Source organism: Ovis aries, chromosome 12, assembly GCF_016772045.2.
Source record: "Ovis aries strain OAR_USU_Benz2616 breed Rambouillet chromosome 12, ARS-UI_Ramb_v3.0, whole genome shotgun sequence".
In the NCBI taxonomy this organism is placed as follows: domain Eukaryota; kingdom Metazoa; phylum Chordata; class Mammalia; order Artiodactyla; family Bovidae; genus Ovis; species Ovis aries.
The window spans coordinates 32,848,400-32,871,912 of record NC_056065.1 but is presented as its reverse complement, the minus strand read 5'-3'; the positions used below and the strand labels follow the sequence as shown (position 1 = coordinate 32,871,912).

Below are 23,513 nucleotides of genomic sequence, written 5' to 3'. Positions count from 1 at the left end.
TTAATAATCAGCTATCTTGGGAAATTATAAATATATAATACATACATGTATTATTAGATTTATCAACAGAAGATGTGCAGAAGCAAAACATTATACAGTGTTTCCAACCTCAAAATATATAAGTATCCTCAAAAGTACAGAGAAGAGTAACATTTAACAACATTATCAAAGAGTGAAGAGTTTTGAGTATTTTCTATCCTTGATTTTAATGTTCCTGGTTTAATTTTAAGTTCATATAATTTAATTTTTAATAATGGTTGTTTTCAACAACCAGCTCACAAAATTCTTGATATTTAACAACTGGCTATTCTAAACTGGTACATGTCAACTCCCAACACACCACTGGGTAGGAAGAAAAGCAATTATGTCATAGAAAATAAGCAATTCTACAATTTTTATGAATTCTGGTTATTATTAGGTATAAGGAATATATCACTAGGAAGAATCCAGGATCCTCTGACACACTGTCAGAATGGAAAAACAAAACAATTAGCAGATTTCTGAATATCTGTAGTGATGATCCTATAGTTCCCAGTATCCAGGTCTTTTTTTTTTTGTATCCAGGTCTTTTATATCCTAAGATCCATACAGAATAAATCACACCTCTGACTGGAACTTTTAGATTGGATCAGATCATAATAGTTATGTTCATATTTGGAACTCTCAGACTGGCAACTCTATATTTAGTTAACACTCAGCACTGGACTTCTGGCCTCATTCTTTTTCATTCTATTTCAAGTTATGTATGCCTCTCCCCTGGTAGAATGCAAATTCGTTTCAGGGGAGAGTTCAGTACTAGATTATCCAAAAAGTGTTTTAAGCCTGTGCTTAGGAAGCCAGAAAAGCAGAAACACCAAAATACTTGCTTCTGAAAGAACTATTTAACATTTCAAAGTATGCATCAAAGTAGTATGCATAAGAAAAATCAGAAGTTCATTGTATTTCCTTCTATCTATGGTATTATTTAGTTCAATACTGTTTTCAACCTAAAATATAGACAAGATGGTGAGTGAAGTAGCAGTTAAAATGGAAAACTAAAATCATTTTTAGAAATAAAAGGTTTTAATTCAGCTTCAGTCATTCATTTTTATGTCACTCCTTAGTTCTCAAGCAATATTTGGCTTTGGACATAGCCAGCATTTAATCTACATTTATCCAATACATATATAACTAAAGTATCAGCCATGAATACTATACAAAGACTAAGAATATAATCTTAGACTGCCGTTTTAGAAGTTGGTAGAGATTCTCTAACACAAGCTTCTTCAAAGTGTGAAACTGTCAAAAATTTCAATGTCAATGACTCCCTAATATACAATTTAAGACTTCAAAATAATATCAAAATATGACTTACATTAAGATATTTTTGTCTAAGAATACCAAATTCCCATATCAGAAAGCCAATCTAAAATCCTCAGCCATTATGGATTCTTCATAACTAGAAGCAACATGGGATTTACATTTTCCTTGTGTTACTGAATGCAACATGAGGTTATGATGTTCCTACAAAATTTGCATAGGACCTTACGAGAGATACTAACAGAATAATCACTAAGTAATGAAGAATAAGAAATAAAAGCAAACTGAGAGCTGACTCTTTGACAGAACTGAGAGCAATTCAGCAAGGAGTATCAGAAAAACTGAAGCACTATTTAAACAACTGAATAGGAACAATAAAGAGGTATACTATCTCTGATCATGTTTCCAAAGACTTTTCAGGTCCTTTGTTGGCTCTTTCTCTTCCTTCTACCTCCTAAACTTTTGGCACTCCCCAAGTCTCTGCCCTGGGGTGTCTTCTCTTTATATTCGACTCTTCTCGCTGTTGGCATGGCTCCAGCCATTAGATACGTACAGACCCAAAATCCACATATTCAGCTCCTGTGTTTCTGGTTTTTAGAATTAATTTTTACTGGAGTATAGTTGCTTTGCAATGCTGTGTTAGTTTCTACTGTTCAGAAGAATCAATCAGTTATATATATGCATAGCAGTTCAGTTCAGTTCAGTCGCTCAGTTGTGTCTGACTCTTTGTGACCCCATGAACCACAGTACGCCAGGCCTCCCTGTCCATCACCAAATCCCAGAGTCCACCCAAATCCATGTCCGTTGGGTCGGTGATGCCATCCTAACCATCTCATCCTCTGTTGTCCCCTTCTCCTCCTGCCCTCAATCTTTCCCAGCATCAGGGTCTTTTCAAATGAGTCAGCTCTTCACATCAGGTGGCCAAAGTATTAAGAGTTTCAGCTTCAACATCAGTCCTTCCAATGAACACCTAGGACTGATCTCCTTTAGGATGGACTGGTTGGAACTCCTTGCAGTCCAAGGGACACTCAAGAGAATTCTCCAACACCCCAGTTCAAAAGCATCAATTCTTCGGCGCTCAGCTTTCTTTATAGTCCAACTTTCACATCCGTACATGACTAATGGAAAAACCATAGCCTTGACTTGATGGACCTTTGTTGGCAAAGTAATGCCTCTGCTTTTTCTTACATTGTCTAGGTTGGTCATAACTTTCCTTCCAAGGAGGAAGTGTCTTTTAATTTCATGGCTGCAATCACCATCTGCAGTGATTTTGGAGCCCAGAAAAATAAAGTCAGCCACTGTTTCCACTGTTTCCCCATCTATTTGCCAAGAAGTGATGGGGCCAGATGCCATGATCTTCGTTTTCTCTTTTTTGATTTCCTTCCCATTTAGGTCACACAGAGCACTGACTAGGGTTCTCTGTGCTATACAGCACGTTCTCATTAGTTACCCATTTCATACATACCATTGCATATATGTCATTCCCCATCTCCCAGTTCATCTTACCTCCCTACCCTGCCTTGGTATCCATAAGTTTGTTCCCTACATCTGTGTCTTTATTTCTGCTTTGCAAATAAGCTCACCTTAGATAGGACAACTGGACAGCTACATGTAAAAGGAGGAAATTAGAACACTCTCTAACACCACAGACAAAAATAAACTCAAAATGGATTAAAGACCTAAATGTAAGCACAGACACTATAAAACTCTTAGAGGAAAACATAGGCAGAACATTCTCTGACATAAATTGCAGCAAGATCTTTTCTGACCCACCTCAGAATAACAAAAATAAAAGAAAAAATGAACAAATGGGATTTAGTTAAACTTCAAAGCTTTTGCACAGCAAAGGAAACCATAAACAAAACAAAAAGACCCTCAGAATGGAGAAAATATTTGCAAAGGAAGCAACTGACAAGGGATTAATCTCCAAAATATACAAACAACTCACGCAGCTAATAAAAAAACAAACAATGAACCAACCAACTCAGTGAAAAAATTAGCAGAAGACCTAAACAGACTTCTCTCCAGACATACGGATGGCCAACAAACAGATGAAAGGGTGCTCAACATAACTTATTAGAGAAACGCAAATTAAAAACTACAATGATGTATCACCTCACACTGACCAGAATGTCCATCATCAGAAAATCTAAAAACAATAAATACTGGAGAGGATGCAGAGAAAAGGGAACCCCCCTACACTGTTGGAAGGAGTGTAAATTGGGAGGTTCCCTATGAAGAGTATGGAGGTTCCTTAAAAAACTAAAACTAGAACTATCGTATGACCCAGCAATCCCATTCCTGGCTATATACCTGGAGGAAATCAGCTATTGTGTTTCTATAGTAAGCACTGGTACTCTTTTCAGCTGCCTGCTTGACATCTAGGTTTTCTACAGAAACCTCAGACTCAGTACAGCAAAACTAGTATCAGCATCTACCCCATCAAGCCTCCTCCTTTGCCTATACTCCCACTCTGTCAGTAATAACTCCATTCTCCAGACTAGTCATCCCAGTTGGAAACCTCAGAGGCATCCCAAAGTCCTTCCACTTTCTCATCATTTCTATTTAATCATTCACAAAGTCTACTTAGCCCTATTTACCAGTTTTGGGATGGATTCCATCTCTTGATGTGGACAATTCCATATGTATTCTTCATTACTCTGCCTACTTGCCCCTGGCCCTTCACTGTTCTAATCTATCCATGACAAAGCTGCCTGAGTTATCTTTTCATAACACAAATCTGATTACACCATCCCTTACTATTAATAATTCAGTGGCTTCTCATCTCCTTCTGAATGAAGATTAAATATTTTCTAAGAAGCATAAGGTCCTTAGAATCTAACACATGAGCATCTCCCAATGTCACCCAACTCATACTCTACGCTCCAGCTGATGAACTTCTCAAATGCTATGTTCACCTGTAATTCGAGCTGTTCTTTACATGTAAAATTCTCTGCATGAAAATCACTGCAAATTCCAACCCCTTCATAAGCCAGCTCAAGTTTTCCAATCCCCTAGATAGCTAATAATTTCAATAGCATTTGTCTGTAGTTTAGCCTGAGCATCTGTGAATATGTTTTGTACCCCACGTTATTCTATGAATCCCTAGAGCAGAGATTATCCATCTTATTCATCCTTGCATTCCTAATGTTTTAACGTAGCAGGGGAGGGGCTTGACTTATGTACCTTAAAAAGGAAAAAACAGATAGTTTAAAATAGCACACCTTCTCTTTAGACAGTGTCAACCTCTGGGTAGACAAAACTTTAAGAGCTGTCCTACATACCAGGCCACTAACATTCTAGAAATTCCCCTCACATGTATTCAACAATTACCAAGGGCTGTTCTCAGAGGGTGGGGTGAGGGTGGATGGTAGGGAAATGACAATAAAAAAATAAAGGAGACATGAAAACCAGAAGGAGAAGTCAAAAAAGATGGGTTAAAAATTCACTGCCCTAAGGCAAATATTAGACCCAAAACTCAAGTAGATAAAATAGAAATCCTAGCTCCGTTTATAAGATTACCTATAGCCAAGTACCTCTTTGTTACAACAGCTGTGAAACAATCACATCAAATGGAATACATTTTAAAACCTAAACCAAGAACATGGTGCACTGTAAAGAAGATACAAGATAAATATCAAATAGGTACATAAAAACTTGATCTCTATTCTTGTTCTACATGAATTTTCTGTGAGAACTAGGATAAATCACTTAAACCTCCCTGGGCCTCATTTTCTCCCAGTCAAATGGAAATGAGAATTATATCTATCCTTTCTATTCCACAGGCTACTAAAAAGCAAAGGAAATAAGAGATGTGTGAATGTCCCAGCAAAGAACACAAAATTACTTTATAAATACAAGGTAAAGTCTCAGTTACAGGATTCAGAAACATTTTTGAATGGTTCTTCACTAAGCAAAAAGATGGTACCTCTTTTATCATGTTTGCTTATTTCTGCCGAAGGGAAAATCATGTTCCTCACAAATTTAAAAGCTGTAAGTGTGTGATGGAAACCTTCTCCAAGGTAAACAAAGCCCACATTTTAGAACTCACTTATTCCTTCACTCATTAATTCAGTCTGTCACAAATACACACTGAGCATCAACCACTAACACAACATTTTGAAAATTATGTGAGGTGTTATAGAAAATTAAATTATGAAATGGTCTACCCTTAAGACACTTGAGGCCTGAGAGATTTTCAAAGAATGTGTGTGTGTGTGTGTGTGTGTGTGTGTATATATCTAATGGAACAATGAATTTACATGTATACACAAACACATAGATTCAGAGACATTTTATAATTAGTAGTCATTTCATGTGTGACTTATAAAATGTATGTATAAATAAATATATAAGCATGAACAAAGAATACTATAGCTCATTAAGCAAAGAACTATAGGATTTTTCAGGTCATAGCTGTAGCTATAAAAATAGAAATACAAAGTGTATAAAGACATTTTTCCCACTAGTCCTTTCAGCCATGCATGAAAAAGAATTAGCTTCAAACGACAAACAAAAAAAGTAGCTGGATATGTTAACATAGGTTAGTGTGGGAGCAGAGTATAGAGACAGTTCTATCCGTTTTACAATGTAAATGAGCAGAAATATAAAGCCCAGAGATTGAAAGGGAAAAAAAGGGATCCTCCTATCCCCACAATAGCAAGCACCATGCAAATTAGGAAATTGTTTGCTCGTAACACTCTCAAAATCCTTATTTGGTAAAATCTGTATAAAATTTCCAAGTTAGGGAAGAGTTGAGAAAAAATTTTAAATGTTCTATATTATGCAGTTAAAAATAAGTCAGTGTCTCAGTGGGAAGATGTCTGCATCAAATACATTGCTTCTTGGAGTTAGTTATACGTGAATTAATTTCCATATCACAATTTCTAACCACATTCATCAGTAACTCACTGCGTGTTATTTGTGGCTTACCGTTTATTTGGATCCTTTATCAAGAGCCCTGAAAGCAATGATTTTGCATCTGAAGAGAGTGTTCGAGGAAATTTAATATCTTCCATTAGAATTAGTTCAAAAAGTTTCTCATGATCCTGGTTATAGAAAGGTAATCTCCCACACATCATTTCATACATGACAACCCCAAGGCCCCACCAATCCACAGCTCGGCCATAGTCATTATCTTCTAACACCTAAAAGTGAAACCAGTAAAAGATTAATTTTTACATGTTAACCTTTAAAGCATTATTTATAAAACAAGATTTTTACACAAAAGTGAATCATAACTTTCAAAACCTAAGTAGGTGATTCTGAGATCTTGACATTTAAACTATGAAGAATCTTACAAAAGACATAAATCTTACAAAAGATATAAATCACATCAAATATGTGAAATGTTCAATATATAGCCAGATATAAGGGGTGAAAAAAAAAGAGGTATTGCAACCTTTTTTGCAGCCTACTGCAAGATTCTAAGTAAATGAATTAAGTGGAGAACAGAGGAGCCTAGCATGCATGCTGCAGTCCACAAGGTCAGGTCGCAAAGTGTCGGACATAACGTAGCCACTGAACAGCAAAGCAAAGTAAAGGAATACATGAGTGCCCTAAGGATACTTACACATTTTCATTTAGGCCTACTTAATTTTTCATTTTGGCCCCACTAAGGTGGTCAGTAACAACTAAGAGCTAAACTGTGTTGATTATAGAGAACATAATGTGTCTAATACCTTCTTGCACTGAGAAGAACTAACTAATACAAATCAGTGACAGATAGGAATAAACAGATGCATTGTATTAAAGAAGCATCCAGGGCATGACAATCATGAAAATACATATGAAACCTTTTGGAGGACCCTACACATTGAAACTCTTGCAGGAAATATTTAGGCAACAGAGTGAATATAAAGATTGATTGACTGAGTTGTAATAAACTTTAGTATCCAAAGTTTCAGAACCTCGCAACAATTTCTATTAAACACAAACAATAAAAATCATGGACTCAATATCTGTCTGGTATATGCCCTTAGATTTATTTCTGGAAACACATTACATGCAAAATATATTTAGTAAGAAACAATATGCAAGAATCAGTTTTGCTGTGCTAGAGCAACCTGTTCAAACGGAAACATCACTTGCCGTTTGTACCAGGAAAAATATGATTACCTTTCCACAAGGTATGTTCTTCAATCAGTGGAAATTAATCATTTGGATCTTTCAGTATTTTATTTCAAGATACTGTATTTGTATAGCAGTGTAATTTTTAAACACCAGTGACTTTTTAATCTATCCCATGGCCAATTAGCAGAATGTGCTGTCTGTAGGCCTTTATCTAATAGATGCTGGATTTTACCTAATAACAAAAATTTTAAAGTCTAAGTAAACTCTTACTGCACTCCTACAACACCAACAAAACAGTGGTACACACAAAAAAGAGCCAAATGTGGTTTTTTACCTCTTTTTTCATAAAACCATAAAAAGCATAAAAGCTGGATTAACTGCCTCCTGAACCCACATTTCACCAGCCGGGTTCTCATCCCCAGCTGGCAAAACTGGCAATCCTTTATTTTTGTTTAAATACCTGGTTTGCAGCCAGAATGGAAAGAGAGTACATAAAAAAAGGTTTTATTTTTGAAGAGAAATAAGCAACTGAAAAATAAAACTGTATTGTAAAAAAATCTGTTTGATAAAATAAAGTATATTTTATCTAGCTTCGTAAAATGAACACTGATTCTCAAGATAAGTGGTTTTGCTTCTGAATATATGAGCTTTAATTGAAACATACATCCATAATGCTACAATCAGAACTGTTTGCTGTATTACTCTGTACTGAACAAATGTGATGTAACTAACATATTATCTCAGTGACATGTAAAACTTAGGCAATGTTGAGGAGAAAATATCCGAACAACTCAGCCAGTCCTCTTTATCTGGGAGGCTTTGTCATCAATTAAAAAGAAAGATTTCTGTTCAACTCCTACCTCAAGACAGCTGGAAGATGAAATACACAGAAAATAAAACTAAAACTGATTATAATATTCTACATGTGGATATACTATAAAATACATTACCACTGTTCATACAGTATCCTTTCTCCTTACATCTAAATCAAAATATAATACTTTGAAATAACGTAGAAATTCTAACTGAAATTAACACCCACAGCCTATAATATATAAAATTTACATTCTTTAGCCTGAGAGTTGCAATTCCTTCTGATTACCTCTGATGATTTTTTCCCCTCCTAGCAAAAAGGCTAATTAACTTCATGGTTAGCACCAGGACTGATCCAAAGAGTAAGATATATGGTAATGTAGAGGTACAACAATGTTAATACATTTCAAACTCATTACAATGCAATTTATGATATAATCTGAATATATATGCAGATCAAAATCTGCTTCTAAAGAAATAATTCACTGAAAGACTTATCTTGAAGAACCAAACTAAAGACAGTGTTTTTTTTCCATGAAATCAATGTCATTAATGCTTAAACTAAAATCAAGTTAAAATATGAAGGAAGATATCTGGTATTTCCTTCTACACCTATTGTCTTCTGTAAACCTAGATGTAGCTTCATGTTTTATGAGAACATTTAACACAAATGCCCAGAGACGAAGAACAAGTGGGGATCTGAAACACTAAAAGAATGTAAATGTTAAAAAATGGTGAGAGGTCACATCGATAAACCCCAAGCAGAGCCCAAGCTCTAGGAAACACGGTGTAGTTTCAATTTTTCCACTAGGACCCAGAGATTGCTTCACTTTCTAATATAACAAAATCCAAGATTCAAGGAAGTCACTGCAGGTTATCAATTACTTTTAAATGATCTGGTAATACCTGATTAATATTTGGTTACATTTGATATACACACTTTCACTTATCAAAAACCAGCTGAGTTTTAAAAAGTCACTATGAACAGCTCTTGAATGGTTACTAATTTCAAAGAATGATATTAAATAATAAATTTTCTATTTTAAAATGATACCATCAATTAAAGTTCCTAAAGTAAATATTTATTTCATTTTGGTACTTTCAAAAGGCATATTCATTTCAATATTCTTTTACCAATTAAGATTTACTGGGAGGCTGAAGGAATACCTTTCTCAGCTTGTTTGCCAGGCCACACAAAGCACTCAAGGCAAGTAGCTATGAGGAGGTTATGTATACCCTGGAGTGGCTTACTGCTCAATCAATAATCCTGACAGAACAGATGGGGGAAAAATTAAACATCTAAACAAACTGTCTGCACACCTATGTTGTGAAAGTAAACTGCGAACTTGGATGAACCAATTTACCGCTAATTCAAAAATTTTTTTCCTCTGGTAACCTTATATTTCAGGTAACGGATAATGTGTGTTTTATATATAAACACATAGTTATATGTTATATAATCTACAGAAATCCTTTAATATTCCTAACATCAAGGAAATGTTGGTAAAAGATAACCTATAAATCTTCTAATTCAGATTCTAAAATGTATTGCAGCTACAGAACTATTACATACATTTCACAAGAATAATGAATTCCATGGTTTACTACTATTTTCTTCATAGATATATACTTTATATCCAGTTTTCAACTGCTCTAATGATTCTAAAGAGACTGACACTGTGCCATTTGCTCTGAATTAAGATGCTGCAAGTTTTACAGCTACCTCCTAGCATGCAAATACAAGTACTTGCATGCAGTTAATATCCTACTTTCAGAAGCATTCTCTGGCTAGAACAGGCAAAGCTAAATGGATACAATAGTGGTGATTCAATCATACTCACAGGTATCTTCCCAGAGATTCCTATACTTCCTTTTTATCCTGAAGCAACAGACATTATGGGGTTCTAAGAAACTGGGTCTTTGTAACCAAAGTAAAAATGGCCATTATAAAACACTATAGGCAATCACTAGTGTTCCCAGTTAGGGTTGGTTTTGTATATGTTATGTCTCAGAGAATTTAAAATTAAACTCTGCTTAAATTAGAATCATTCCAAAGTACTGAATGCAAATATTCTGATTGTTAAAATCAAAAGACCAGATAACACTCAAAAGAACTTTAGTTGAAAAATAGCTACAAAAAAACCTGACAGAACTCTAGGGAAGTAAAAGCTGCTACTTATAAATGTTGAGAGACATTAACATTGAACTAAAAATATCATTTTTGTTTATATTTAAACAATATCTAATTTGGGGACCAAGTGGGAATTTTTTTAACTAAGCAGTTTTTTATTGAACTATAGTTGATTTACAATATTGTGTTAGTTTCAGATGTACAGCAAAATGGGATGGTTTTAATATTATCCAGGAACAGTATAAATAGCCAACTCATGACAGACGTGCTTAAATTAAAATTCTAACAATAAAACAGACAACTTCTGTATGAACTAATCACTGTGCTCATTCACTTAATTTTCCCCTTAATATTGGTGGTGAGACCGTTTTAGAACCATCAAGAAGTGAAGGCTTTCAAAAGTACTTCAAGAGGACAAGTGCTACATGCATCATTAAGAATTAAATAAAATATCAGGGATGTATACAGTTTGGGAAAAGCTACTAAAATGACTTTTAAGTTTTACAAAAGCTTTGAAGTTTTAAGATTTAGTTTCATAATCTGTTAGAACTAGTAGAATTTTGTTCAAGGGTAGGCAAAATGTAACTATGTATGCTACTATTTTTATCTACAGATTAAATGTACAAATATATATATATATATATATATATACACACAACTTTGATTGCATTCATTTTTAAGATCTCAAGATAATACTGCTAAGGCCTATAAAATGATGTCTTTTTTATTTATTCTTTGTTGTATTTAAAATAAACAAAATTCCACTTAGTACACTTAAAATCAAGTTTGGTTCTACCTACTTCACCTATGTACACTATACTCCAGGCTACCAATATCTTCACCCTTAATTAATACGGTTCTCTCCACCCTTCTGAAGAAGTTAATGTATACTTTTGGCCTTTCATTTGTGCTATTATCTATAAAGAATCACAATGACTTTAAGCAAATCTTTGTATTAAAATAGTTATCAAAATATTTTCATCTATTTCAGATACTATCAAAATACATATTATAAAAGATATTGAAGCTAGTAGGCTTCAAAAGAAAAGTGAATAAAATGATACGCAGTGACTATTTTCTAAAAATGAGTTTCCAAAAACTAGAAATACATTAAAAATGCATCTTTAGCCACTGAGAAACATAGCATTTTACACATATGAAACGAAATTATACACATTTTTTTTCTGAATAGCAACCACAACTAGATACTATGTATTTTCCAACAATCAAGTCATTTTTTGCAATCGTTTTGTTAGTTCTAACTTGATTATCAAATAATTTTTATTTTTACACTATTACAGAAGTGCATTTCTCTAGGTTTCCAAAACCACCTTATTCAACCTTCCCCATCTGTCACCATCTGCTTCTTTTTAGCATGTACTTTTTGTGTGATCACATAAGCATGTGAAAAATAACTAACATTCAGATGATTATCTGCTGGTACATTTGAGGACTGGGCATAATAAAAGTGAACTGCCAAAACGTACTTAACACTTTTAATTTTGTTGGGTCTTGCATGTAAGCTACATTTGATTTTCAAACTGTTTTACAGTTGGAAAGTTGATCAGGTACTGCTAACTCAAGAGCAAAGCTGAGACTCTAAATAATTAGCACTGCATAAAAGGATGGTTTGGATTCAATGAGAGCCAAATCAAATAATAAAATTTAACAGTAAGATTTTATATATGATTTCTAATTTCTTTATATTTCTAGGCATGAGAATACAGTAGAGATGATGAAAACAAAATCCCCTCAAAACACCATAGTCCATAATATATGGCAGGTCAAATTTATTTCTTTCTAATAAAAGAAAGAGCAAAACCAGTTTAAAACTATCTATACTAATGCAGCTTTAGAGATGCAGCACACTAAACATATAGTTTATATGGCCATTAGGACTGTATCTCTGCAACATCTTTTTAAAAAGATACTTTTTCCCCCTTTAATAAAAAAGGTACACAGTTCTTCATCAAAAGAAGAGAAAAAATACTTAAAAAAATATCCTTTTTTTAACAAATGGCATTTTCATATTATAATTTTTTTTCCTGGTGATCTTTAAGAAGAAATCTAAGTTCATTTAAAACTTCAGTTCATTTAAAAATCAGGTGTAAGTCTGAGATACAGTACAGTTAATACATCGGTTTTGAACTGATTTCTAACAGTATTTTTGGAGTATTTTTTAAAATATCCTGCAACTATCTTTAAGTAGCAAAGCATTCTGACCAAGTTAAAACAGTTAAGAGAATTCCCTGGAGGCCCAGTGATTAGGACTCCCAGCTTCTACTGTAAGGGGCACAAGTTCAATCCCTCGTCAGGGAACCAAGATCCTACATCTCTTGTGGCATGGCCAAAAAAACAGAACAAACAAGCAAACAAAACCCCTTCAAAACTAGCTGAAAAGGTAAAGAATGGCCACTGCTAGACGAATGAGAGGCTGCAGAAAGATGTCTCCATAATGTGTAAACAGGTTTCCCATGTGAGGAAAAGGTAATATACTAACAAGCAGCCCTTCAAAAGAGAAGCAGTACTCAGGCACATACTCCAGGTCTGATAAACAGCTACTACTGACAAACTACCAAAAAAAGTCTGGCATCAATAATGGTATGTACCAGAAATGTCAAGGTTCAAAGAAAGTGAGAGATACCATCTGCAGTGAAGGGAAGAGGCGAGTTTAAGCTCTTGCCAATCCCTCTCTAATTCTGACCATGCATATCTGGATCATATTATTGCCCTGCTCTCAGCTCACATGATTTTCCCTTGTCCATGAGGTCAAATTTAAACTCTTTCCCATTCTGATCCTGATCTACACATCCAGGCTCCTCTCAGTCTGCTCCCTCTTTACTGCCACCAGACCCTCCCACCACCTTTCCTTTCACTGTACTGTACATAACTCTAGTAAAGCAATTATTTTCTTGGACAGTAATGATTATTCTCCACATCCTATCACCTTAGTAAATACAGCAGGCTGCTGCTGCTAAGTCGCTTCAGTCGTGTCCAACTCTGTGCGACCCCATAGACGGCAGCCCACCAGGCTCCCCCATCCCTGGGATTCGGACGACAAAAAACATTTCTATGATCTTTGTATTCCCAGCACCTAACAGAATGCATGGCACCTAATACTCAACAAATATTTCTTTAATGAATGAATCAGTGTTCTTCAGTGAAATGGTCTATACCAGAGACCAGAAGAAAGAACTTAAATTCCTGTTTTTAAAAGTAAGCATATAAAACAGTTACCCTGATTTAACAAAATGCAGTTTGACACAAATGCTTAAAATATAAAAATTGAAACTGCATGAGAAGTTTAGTTGTTTCAAGTTTTGTCATCCTCAAATAGTAACCACAATGATCACTCTCCCCTGTGAAAATAAGGTCAAGATGTTAATTATGAACTGACATCTCTCAGCCATCGGGTATATAAACTGCTTTTAAACCCTTCTGCAACATTTTTTTAAAAGGTATACAGAAAGGGTTTACCTGTATTTAAGAAGAAATTGATAATTCCCTGTGAACTATAAACTTTCTATTTAGAAACAACTGGACTCTTCTTGGATTAAAGTCCTGGTTTTGTTCTTCAGTTGATGACATTTGCATATAAAAACAATATCTTTGTTTCTTAGGAGATCATCTGCTTCTGAAATGAGATGTATTTATCTTCTACAGAAATAATTTCCCCTAATTGTGAAACAACTAATTTTGTTATTCTAAATATGGGATATCATCATCCATGGCAAATGTATAGCAGGGGCAATTGGAACTCCAGAGAAACAAAGATTTTGTTTTTCATGACATTGACAAAAATAATCCTATTCTAGAAAATGTGATCTTGTATTTGAATAAATAAGAAACATTATTCTAAACTTTTACCAAATTCAGCTACAAAAATGGAAATTTTTAAACTCCAGATTTTATAACAGAAAAAAATGTTACTTTTGGCAGACCTTGATAAAATAATATTTGGAAATTTACTGTGAAAAATACTGCTAATATTTCAAATTACTAGCATTTATTTACAAAAACTTAAAATTCTTGAAATGTAATTTTAATCTTTAATTGAAAAGAGCTATTGTAGTAATAAACTGGCATTAATTACTATACATATAAGGAATGCTAGTATCATTCTGAATATATTCCCATTTCCTAATTTTTTTGATTACTTTTCCTGTTGAGCATTTACAAAGCATCCATTTTAAAAATGGCATTACTTACATCTATAGTGGCCTTGAAACAGTGACTTTTTTTGGCTACCATGTTATGTGATTTAAAAAGTAAAAATAGTCTTTATAAGATGAACCTTGTTAGAATCCTGTTTCTATCTCTACCACCTCCTACCTGTGTACAGATTACATTAAAAAATTCTGATCCTCAGTTCCCTTACCTTTAAAAAATAAACAGGTTTGCTATCTCAAAAGGTTATTCCAAATTTGCAATGTACATATATAGCATGCGGTACATAATACATGTTCAATAAATAGTTATCATCATCCATCAAACATAAATGCCTCCCTCCTTTGCTCTAGTCACACTAACCCTGTTAAGAGTTTGAGGGAAAAACTGAACTTGTGCCTCACAGGTTTTATACTAGCTGCTCCCTGTGTTTGGAAAACTCCTCCCCTGTATTTTTGCAATAGTTGCCTCTTAGCATTCAGGTCCCTGGTTAAACATCACTTTCCCTGAACATCCTATCTGTAGAAGATTATATTTTCCAAAGAGGGCGGCAACAGTATCTCCCATGTCACACGTTTTTACCATGGAGAGGTGGGATCTATGTCACTACCCTCTTAAATATGTGCAGGCTGAGGAATGTTTCAGCATATGCAGAAATGATGTGCAATTCCTGACACAAAGTCAGAAAAGGGGATTCACAGAGAAATGTTTATAGCAGCATTATTGGCCAAAACCTGAAAGCAATCCAAATGTCCATCAGCTGCTGAATGGATAGACAAAAGGTATTATATTCATACAACAGAATATTATTTCGGCCATAAAAAGGAATGAAGTACCAAAAACATGCTAAAGCATGGATAAACCTTGAAAATAAACTAAGTAAAAGAGGCCAGACACAAGAGGCCATGTATTGCATGATTCCATTTGTATGAAATGTTTAGGATAGACACACCTATAGTGACAAAGTAGATTAGTAGTTGTCTAGCAGGAGGGGAGGTTAGGCAGGAGCTAATATGTATGGAATTTCTTTGTTGGAGTGATGAAAATATTCTGGAATTAGATAGTGGTGATGGTTGCATTGCACAACTCTGAACATACTACAAACCACTACTACACACTTGAGAAGGCTGAATTTTATGGTAAATAATCATAAAGTTTAAAAAATATACTATGAAGAGAAATTTTTTAAAAATTAATAAAACATTTCTTCATGGTTTGCTACATAAAAAAAAAAACATTGAAGCAGTTTCTAAACTGTTTCCTAGGACATTTTAGAACCCAAAGCCAAACAGTCTGGCTACTCTGAAGCCACAAGGTTATGAGGAAGCCAGGCCATATGGGGAAGCTGAGGCTTTTGAGAGCTCTGTAAGGCACCAGTTCACAGTCAGCATCAACTGTCAGACGCCTAAAGTGGGGAGTTTCCAGATTCCGGCCTCCAGCCACACAGTCACCCACCGCCGTGCCCCATGTATCACAGAGTGGTCATTCCTGCTATCCTGACTCAGAACCTTCGATCACATGAAATGGTTAGGTTTTGCAGTGGTCTGTTTTGCAGTAATAATAATGAGGACACTATGTACCACAGCCACCACAACCTCCTTTTATCTAGCTTCTTTCCCTTCATGACACATATTCATTGCATGTCTTTATGCTATATATTTATTTTTATTCTGTCTCCCTCTACCAGAAGTGAGTTCCCTGAGAGCAGGGTCCTTTGTGTCTTGTTTCTATAACCACACACCCAGAAAAATATCCAATATATAGAAGATGAATAATGTATATTTGTTGAGCAAACAAATCAATGAATCACTATGGAATTCTCAGCATGGGAGGGCACTGGCTGAAGCTTGTTTTGGTTTAGCATGATTTCCAAAATGTAGCCGCTGTCATTTCATTAAGTTTTCCAGTGAAATCCTTTCTAATAATTAACTATGAAAACCCACAAAATTACAAATACAAATTATTATTGTTTGTTTCTAAGGAAAATCCAAAATGGTTTATAAAACTGTTAACATTCTTGCTGAAGTCACTGAAATATTTAATTTTAATAAGTGAATAAAAATAGGCACAGTCAAAGAAAAAAAAAACACATGGCCAACAAGTAAAAACTGACTTAATTTGATTGCAGTTACCTGTATCTTTGTGCTGATTTATATATATTTTTGCCCTAGAATACCATGGTAAACAAGTGGGAGTAAAATAGATTTGATTCATGTTGAAATCCAGGTCAGAGTAGTAGACACTGCAGTTTTTTAAATGCTTAAATGGTTTACTTTGCAAAACGTCAGGGTTATTTTTATTTTTCTGCAGATGGAAACATAGCCTACCTCTGGTGCCAGATACTCTGGTGTACCACAGAAAGTCTTCATGGTGGCTGCATCAGTGATCCCTTCTTTGCAAAGTCCAAAATCTGTGATTTTTATGTGGCCATCTTTATCCAGCATCAAATTCTCCAACTGCATAATAAGAAAATAGTCTTCAAAAATAGGAAAATACTGTTCTGAAAAATAACTGAATGCTGAGTAAGATATTCTGGAAAGAGGACATAATTAGTCAAAGAACTTTTGATACTTACAAACCCTATAGCTGCCTAATTCATGTGTAAAAAGAAACATTTTATCAAAGTCTACAATAATAAACTGATTTTTAAACCCATGGGAGTAAGAACCATTATTGTCTATGTGCTAAGAACTAAAGCCTAAATTAACTTTCGAAAGCAAACATCAATCTTCTTTTTCCCTTTTTAAAATAAAGTTTGATCTAAACAATTTCAAAGAGACAAGTATCTTCTTCTAGATATGTACAGATGGTTTTCAGCAATTTCTCTTGGGAGTCTATTGCTATTATAAAATATTTATTTACAGAAATCTTTCTTTGGTGGTGGCTGTAAATCAAACCTAAATCTTATTTTGTAAGGTAAGGCAATATTGCAGTTATTTGTAATAAAGAAATACCAACCCTTTTAAAGTTGGAACCTCTTTAAACCCATTAATACAAAAACAACAATCTTAAAAGAGATAACCAAATAGCCTCAAGTGAAAAGTTAAGCAATATAAGGGAGAAAAGAGCTGTGCAAAGCTAATGCAATTTAAAATAGTAACAATAACTGATCTTATTCTTCTAATTTGAACCTAAACTTGATTATCACCATACAGAGATACACGTGAGTTCTGAATTGCCACTTTATAGTCATGTATATTGATGGGGCCCCTACCCCTGCTCAGTCATGTACATATACCTAAGGGAATACATAAGAAATGCATTCACAAAAAAACACATGTGAAAAAATTATACTAGCAGGATGAATGATAATTAACTTATTTAAAGAGTAGGTAATTATTCTACTCCTTAACATGATAATGTATGAAAGTGCCTACTCAAACTCTGAAGTCAATATCAAATTCAAAATAGAACTCCATATAAGAACATAAATACCAATTTTATAAAATGTTATACTGTTATATATTATCCAGTGTCTTATAAACCAGAAACTAAATACAGTTAAGCAAGCTATCCTCAGTATAGTACTTAAATATGCTGCCCAACTGAACTCAATGCTCAATACATGTTTCATGCACTGCATAGACTTTAGAGAAGTGAGTCTGTTTTGACTTGGCTACAAAGAACTGAATGAACCCTAAATACACTGTTAAACCTTTTAAAAATGAATATTCTCTTATTTTATCTAAATTTAGCTAGACTGATTCTCTACTAACTGGAACCTGAAAATCAAACCCAATGTGCACAAATGGCAATATGTCCTAAATAGTAAAACTGATCAGAAATGTCAAAAAATAATTTGTCTACTTCTCTTTCCTCTTTTCTTTTCTTCTTCATGCTTCTGATTTTCTCCCTTTTCCCTTTCTCTTGCAAACAACACTCTCTTCTTCCTCCTACTTCTATCTTGCCATAATGAGAAAGAGAAGTATATAATGGAATGTCTGCTGTGTTAAATATATGCTCTGTTCTTAATTTTTAAAAATATGCTTATTGTTCTAACATAGAAATACATTACAATATAAAAACAAAACCTTAAAATGCTATAAAGATCTTTTATAATACATAAGAATTCTTATAGAGACTTCAAATAATATATAAAAATATTGAATAAAATATGCAGTTTAATTTGTATCACGCCAATTCACTTTATATGCTTTCTATGCACTGCAAAATAAAACTCAGCATGCACTAATGTGCTAACCATCCACATTTTGACAAGACTATCTTGAAAAGCATAGATACAAAATATCAGAATATATACTGTTTTTAAAAAGAAGTATATATATATATTTTAAAATCTTGATCCATACCTAATTAGCTAATCTCATCTCCAAGATACCAAGGGTAGAGGGATGAGGAATGAAATAAGATTCAGGGGTAGGATTTGAGTGAAGAACAGGAATAGGATGAAAGTGACCAAGAATTCTCAGTCTGCCTATAACTGAGGAGGTTTACCCAGGATGAAGGATTTTTAATAAAAGTTCTATAACTGGGGAAGTTCCAGGCAAACCATGACAGCTAATCATTCCTTTGTTTTATTAATCGGCGTTACTACAATGATACAGTCAGAAATACGGTCAGCCTACAGGAGGACTGTGAGAGATGGGGTAAAGGCACGATAACGGGGACAAGGCAGCATACTGTATAGGGGGCAGTTGAGAGCAATGTGGGTAAGATTATGGAATCAAGTCAGAGAACTTAAGCGTAAATTCAAGTTCCATCCCTCACTGTGTAAGCTCGGGTATGCTATTGATATCTATGCATCTCAACTTGATCTATGACACACAGGTACAACCCACACAGTAACAATCCAATGCGGCTGTTTTGAGAATTAAATGATACTGAATGGAGAATTTAATCAACAAATGTACTGATCATTTATTAAACATGGAGAGTTTAATGGCTGATTTATACTTTATCAACATGGTATGTGTTCTTCTAGACAACACTCTATGTTAAAGGAAAGAACAAAGTTCAGAAATGGAACCCTATAAAACACTTTTATCAGCTCTAATGACCTCATTAAAAACAGTTTTTAATATGCATCAATTTCTTTTGAATAAACAACAAAACAAATATTTTACAATTTTTGAGCCAGTTACTTTATAATGGTGTCCACTTTCTTCCACCAATTACTGTTCTTCTCTCACTATCCTGAAATGTCATTTTGCTGAGCATGTCATTTTCTATCCGTATTAAAAAAATAGTCAGAAATGCATCACCTTAAAAAAATTATATCCCCAAATCTAATCTTATATAGAGATAAATCAGGGGTAATTAAATACCCTGTCTGGTTAAAAACATAAGTAATTTTATGAAGATGCATAACAAAGATTTCATTAAATATAAGAACCATTAGTGCTGCGATTCACAAAGGTGAAGGAATCACAGAATTACCTGGAAATCTTTCAAAAGCAGATCAATTGCTTAGAGATATCAAAAAACACCTGGAAATCACTTCCTTAGTGCACGTGATATTAACATAAGATTTAAGTCAAGTTATTTTTAGGAATCTCTCCACTGCGTAGAGGAGGAATAAAAATGTTTACAAATGGTCCTTCTTTGGTTCGCGCTCCTAAATCGAATGCTTTCCTTCCTCCTTTTTTTTAAACCATAAAAAGGAAAATGTACACCATAACTGCCTGTTCAGGTACTCTCTATTATAAAACATCAAATGCATCTGTTTTTTCTCCACTGTCAGTCTTAGCGTCTAGGATTGAGGTTAGGGCATTTATGATGAAACTTATTGGATACATCCACTGGCAAAAGCAATGTATGAAGTTAAATACGAAGTGTGAAAGAAAAGATTACACATTCAAAATCTGGGTATTGCTTACTATTTGTATCAGAGGGTTGTCTGTTATCTAATAGTTCATACTTTGAGGAAACAAATATATTAGACATATACATCCCAGAGTTTCCATTTTAAAAAGGCAACATTTTTTATCGAGTTAAACTGGACAAGAATTATTTGACAGAGGATCTTGATTCAGTAGGTTTTGAAATCTTTCCTCTGTGCTTCGTGAACAAGAAATGACGGCAAGAAAATACTATGCTCTTTCTGCTCTTGCTGGTGCCTAGAATAAAATTAAACTCTTGCTATTAGAGAGTTTACAAGTTTTTAACTTCTACGTTTTTAAAATCTAATATACAATTCATATATCATATATTCTAATATCTAGCTATGTAAAATACACACACATATTTATATGTATTTTAGGTCTCATTTTAATTAAATGGCTGACATTTTGTGATTAAGCAAAGGAATTATAATAGCAATTCCTAAGGGCTCTGACGGGGCTTCCATGGTGGCTCATACAGTAAAGTGTCTGCCTACAATGCGGGAGACCTGGGTTCGATCCCTGGGTCAGGAAGATCCCCTGGAAAAGGAAATGGCAATCCACTCCAGCACTCTTGCCTGGAAAATGCCATGGATGGAGGAGCCTGGTAGGCTACAGTCCATGGGGTTGCAAAGAGTCAGACATGTCTGAGCGACTTCACTTCACTTCACTTCAAGGGCTCTGACAACTATTGTAGCAACACAAACATGTCCCTTCACTCACTCTTACAATCCCACTTTAGCACAGCTACATCAGTACCAAGACTGCCTCAGACCCAAGAATACAGTGAAAAATTCCTCCCCCGCACCCTGCATATTCAGGTTTACAGGCATCAAAGTGCCAAATGTTCATATGGGTCTTATGAACTTAATGATCATGGATTAGGACAGTGCATTAAAATGCCAAAAGGAAATCTTTGAACCTTCCTAAACTGGAAAAAGAATTCACAATATACAACAGCAGAGATCACACCTAGACTGGGGTTTCAGAGTTACTACATTTAAGAATTTCCTACACTTTAGGAATACAGCCCAATAGCACATGTGAATGTTAGAGGTGGAAGGGATTCATTGCAGCAATGGCTGAACATTTTCATAAAAGAGGGAATCCAGAGTAGTTAGAAGTGGGAGTTAGGGGATGTGTCTTGAATATACTTAAAATATTCCTTATTTTTGGCAGCTTTATTCAAATTTTAGATTTACAAAGATCTCTTAGAGTTAATCCAATGCATACCCCCACCTAAAGTTCATCTCATTTCTAGAAAGGCCGACTTGTGTAATAAAAAGAACATTATACCTGGAGCTAGGAATCATGGAATCCAACAATCTTGCCCATGTCACCAATTCAGTCCATTACTTCAAGTAAATCACTTACTACGTTTCTAATCTTCAGTGACCTCAGCTGTAAATTATGGGTCAGCTCTAAATTTGTACAACTGTACCTAAAGATCTCATTCTATCATGAAACAATATGGACATAAATAACACTTGTATAAATTTTGAATGTCTGACTTTTTATGTTATCCATTTTTCTTGGTGTAAATTCCATGGATCCTGTCCAATGCGACACATTTACTTAGACCTTTACGTTAAGGCTATATTAAAATAGAAATAAATTAAGAGAGGAGAGGTCACTTAATTGTCTAGTAGTTTATGGCCTATTTATATGCTAACTACATGACTGGTATTCCTATTGGCAGGTTAATAAATTTAGTCTAATTTCATTATCAGAAAGGACAGAGCAACAAAACTCATTAAATGAGTGTCAATGTACTGATAAGTTGATTAATGAGAAATGACCAATGGAGATACTGACCAAAATCATCCCAATTATATCATTCCTTTTCAATGCTATCAATCAAGTGAGCATTCTTTTCTTTGTTTCTTTAGACTAACTCTTTGAGCTTTAAGCATTTTGGATATATTACTAAGTACTTCAATATTATTCTCCTTTTCTTAAATCCAGGAAGTCTTCCCCCTTATCTGCATAATAGGATTCATAAAATATAAAGTGGCGGGGAAGAGGGGGAAGATCAGGCAGAAAAGAGCTAACTACTTCTAAGTAAATATGGAAATAACATACAACATAAGTTCTGTCATACCATATAATTAAATTAGTTTTTAAAAATTCAGATTCAAGACATTTAAACATTATAGGATTATTTGGTCATGCAGACATCAGATACAGGGATGCTGAATTCTGCCGCTCCTGGCTATAAAACCTGCAGGCTAAAGACAATCATACTGTTGATTTATATTCATCTCTGATCTATTTTGGCACTTAGCTGATCATCTCTGATATAGATACAGTATCATAATTTTTTCTAAAAATAGAATTTCATATCTTGTTTCATAAATAACATGTTAAAATGAGAAAATAATATAAAAACTGTATGATGTTATATAGACATACACACTGTATTTCACTGTCATCATGTAAAGTAATATTTTTTGAGATAGTTACTTCTTAGGGATCATTCATAATACAGAGGTATATGATAGCAACATCTTGAAATAACTTAGACAATTGGTTAATTAGATAATTTAAGAATCACAGGTATTTGAAAGCAAGTGAATGGGAGTGAGGGGTAAGTGTGACTTCTCTCATGTGCTGTAATATGTAGCCATGCGGGAGACCCGGGTTCGATCCCTGGGTTGGGAGGATCCACTGGAGAAGGAAATGGCAACCCACTCCAGTAATCTTGCCTGGAAAATTCCATGGACTGAGGAGCCTGGTGGGCTACAGTCCTTGGGGTCGCAAAGAGTCAGACACGACTGAGCAACTTCACTTTCACCTCGTTCCCTGGTGGTTCAGATGGTAAAAGAATCTGCCTGCAATGTGGGAGACCCGGGTTCGATCTCCGGGTTGGAAAGATCCCCTGGAGAAGGAAACGGCTACCCACTCCAGTATTCTTGCCTGGAGAATTCCATGGACAGAGGAGTCTGGCAGACTACAGTCCATGGGGTCACAAAGAGTTGGATGCGTGAGCAACTAACGCACACACTCCATTTCACACAAACAGCAGTTCATAAAAGACTAATGTAACTTCTATTTCTGCAAGTAGAATTATACTTTAAATAAACTCATATTTGATAAATAAAGCAATTCTGTGTCAGACTTTAGTAAGTCAAGATTATCATATGATTTACTTTTTAAGAAAGTAAGATGGTCACATTTAGAACCTGTTCAGA

At 34.6% G+C, this 23,513-nt stretch overlaps 1 protein-coding gene across 5 annotated transcripts in view; it reads right to left on the bottom strand.

Moving 5' to 3' along the window:
- Positions 1 to 23,513, bottom strand: part of AKT3 (AKT serine/threonine kinase 3) — a 281,577-nt gene that overhangs the window by 37,445 nt on the left and 220,619 nt on the right. For all 5 annotated transcript variants that reach the window (XR_009595810.1, XM_060396454.1, XM_042257196.1 and 2 more), the window contains 2 exons: positions 16,810 to 16,938; positions 6,232 to 6,446 (listed from right to left, as the gene is read on the bottom strand). Coding sequence is in view for 4 of the 5 variants with exons in the window: in XM_060396454.1 (XP_060252437.1) it covers positions 6,232 to 6,446; positions 16,810 to 16,938 (344 nt within the window). In the remaining variant the exon portion in view is untranslated. The remainder of the gene's footprint in view (positions 1 to 6,231; positions 6,447 to 16,809; positions 16,939 to 23,513) is intronic.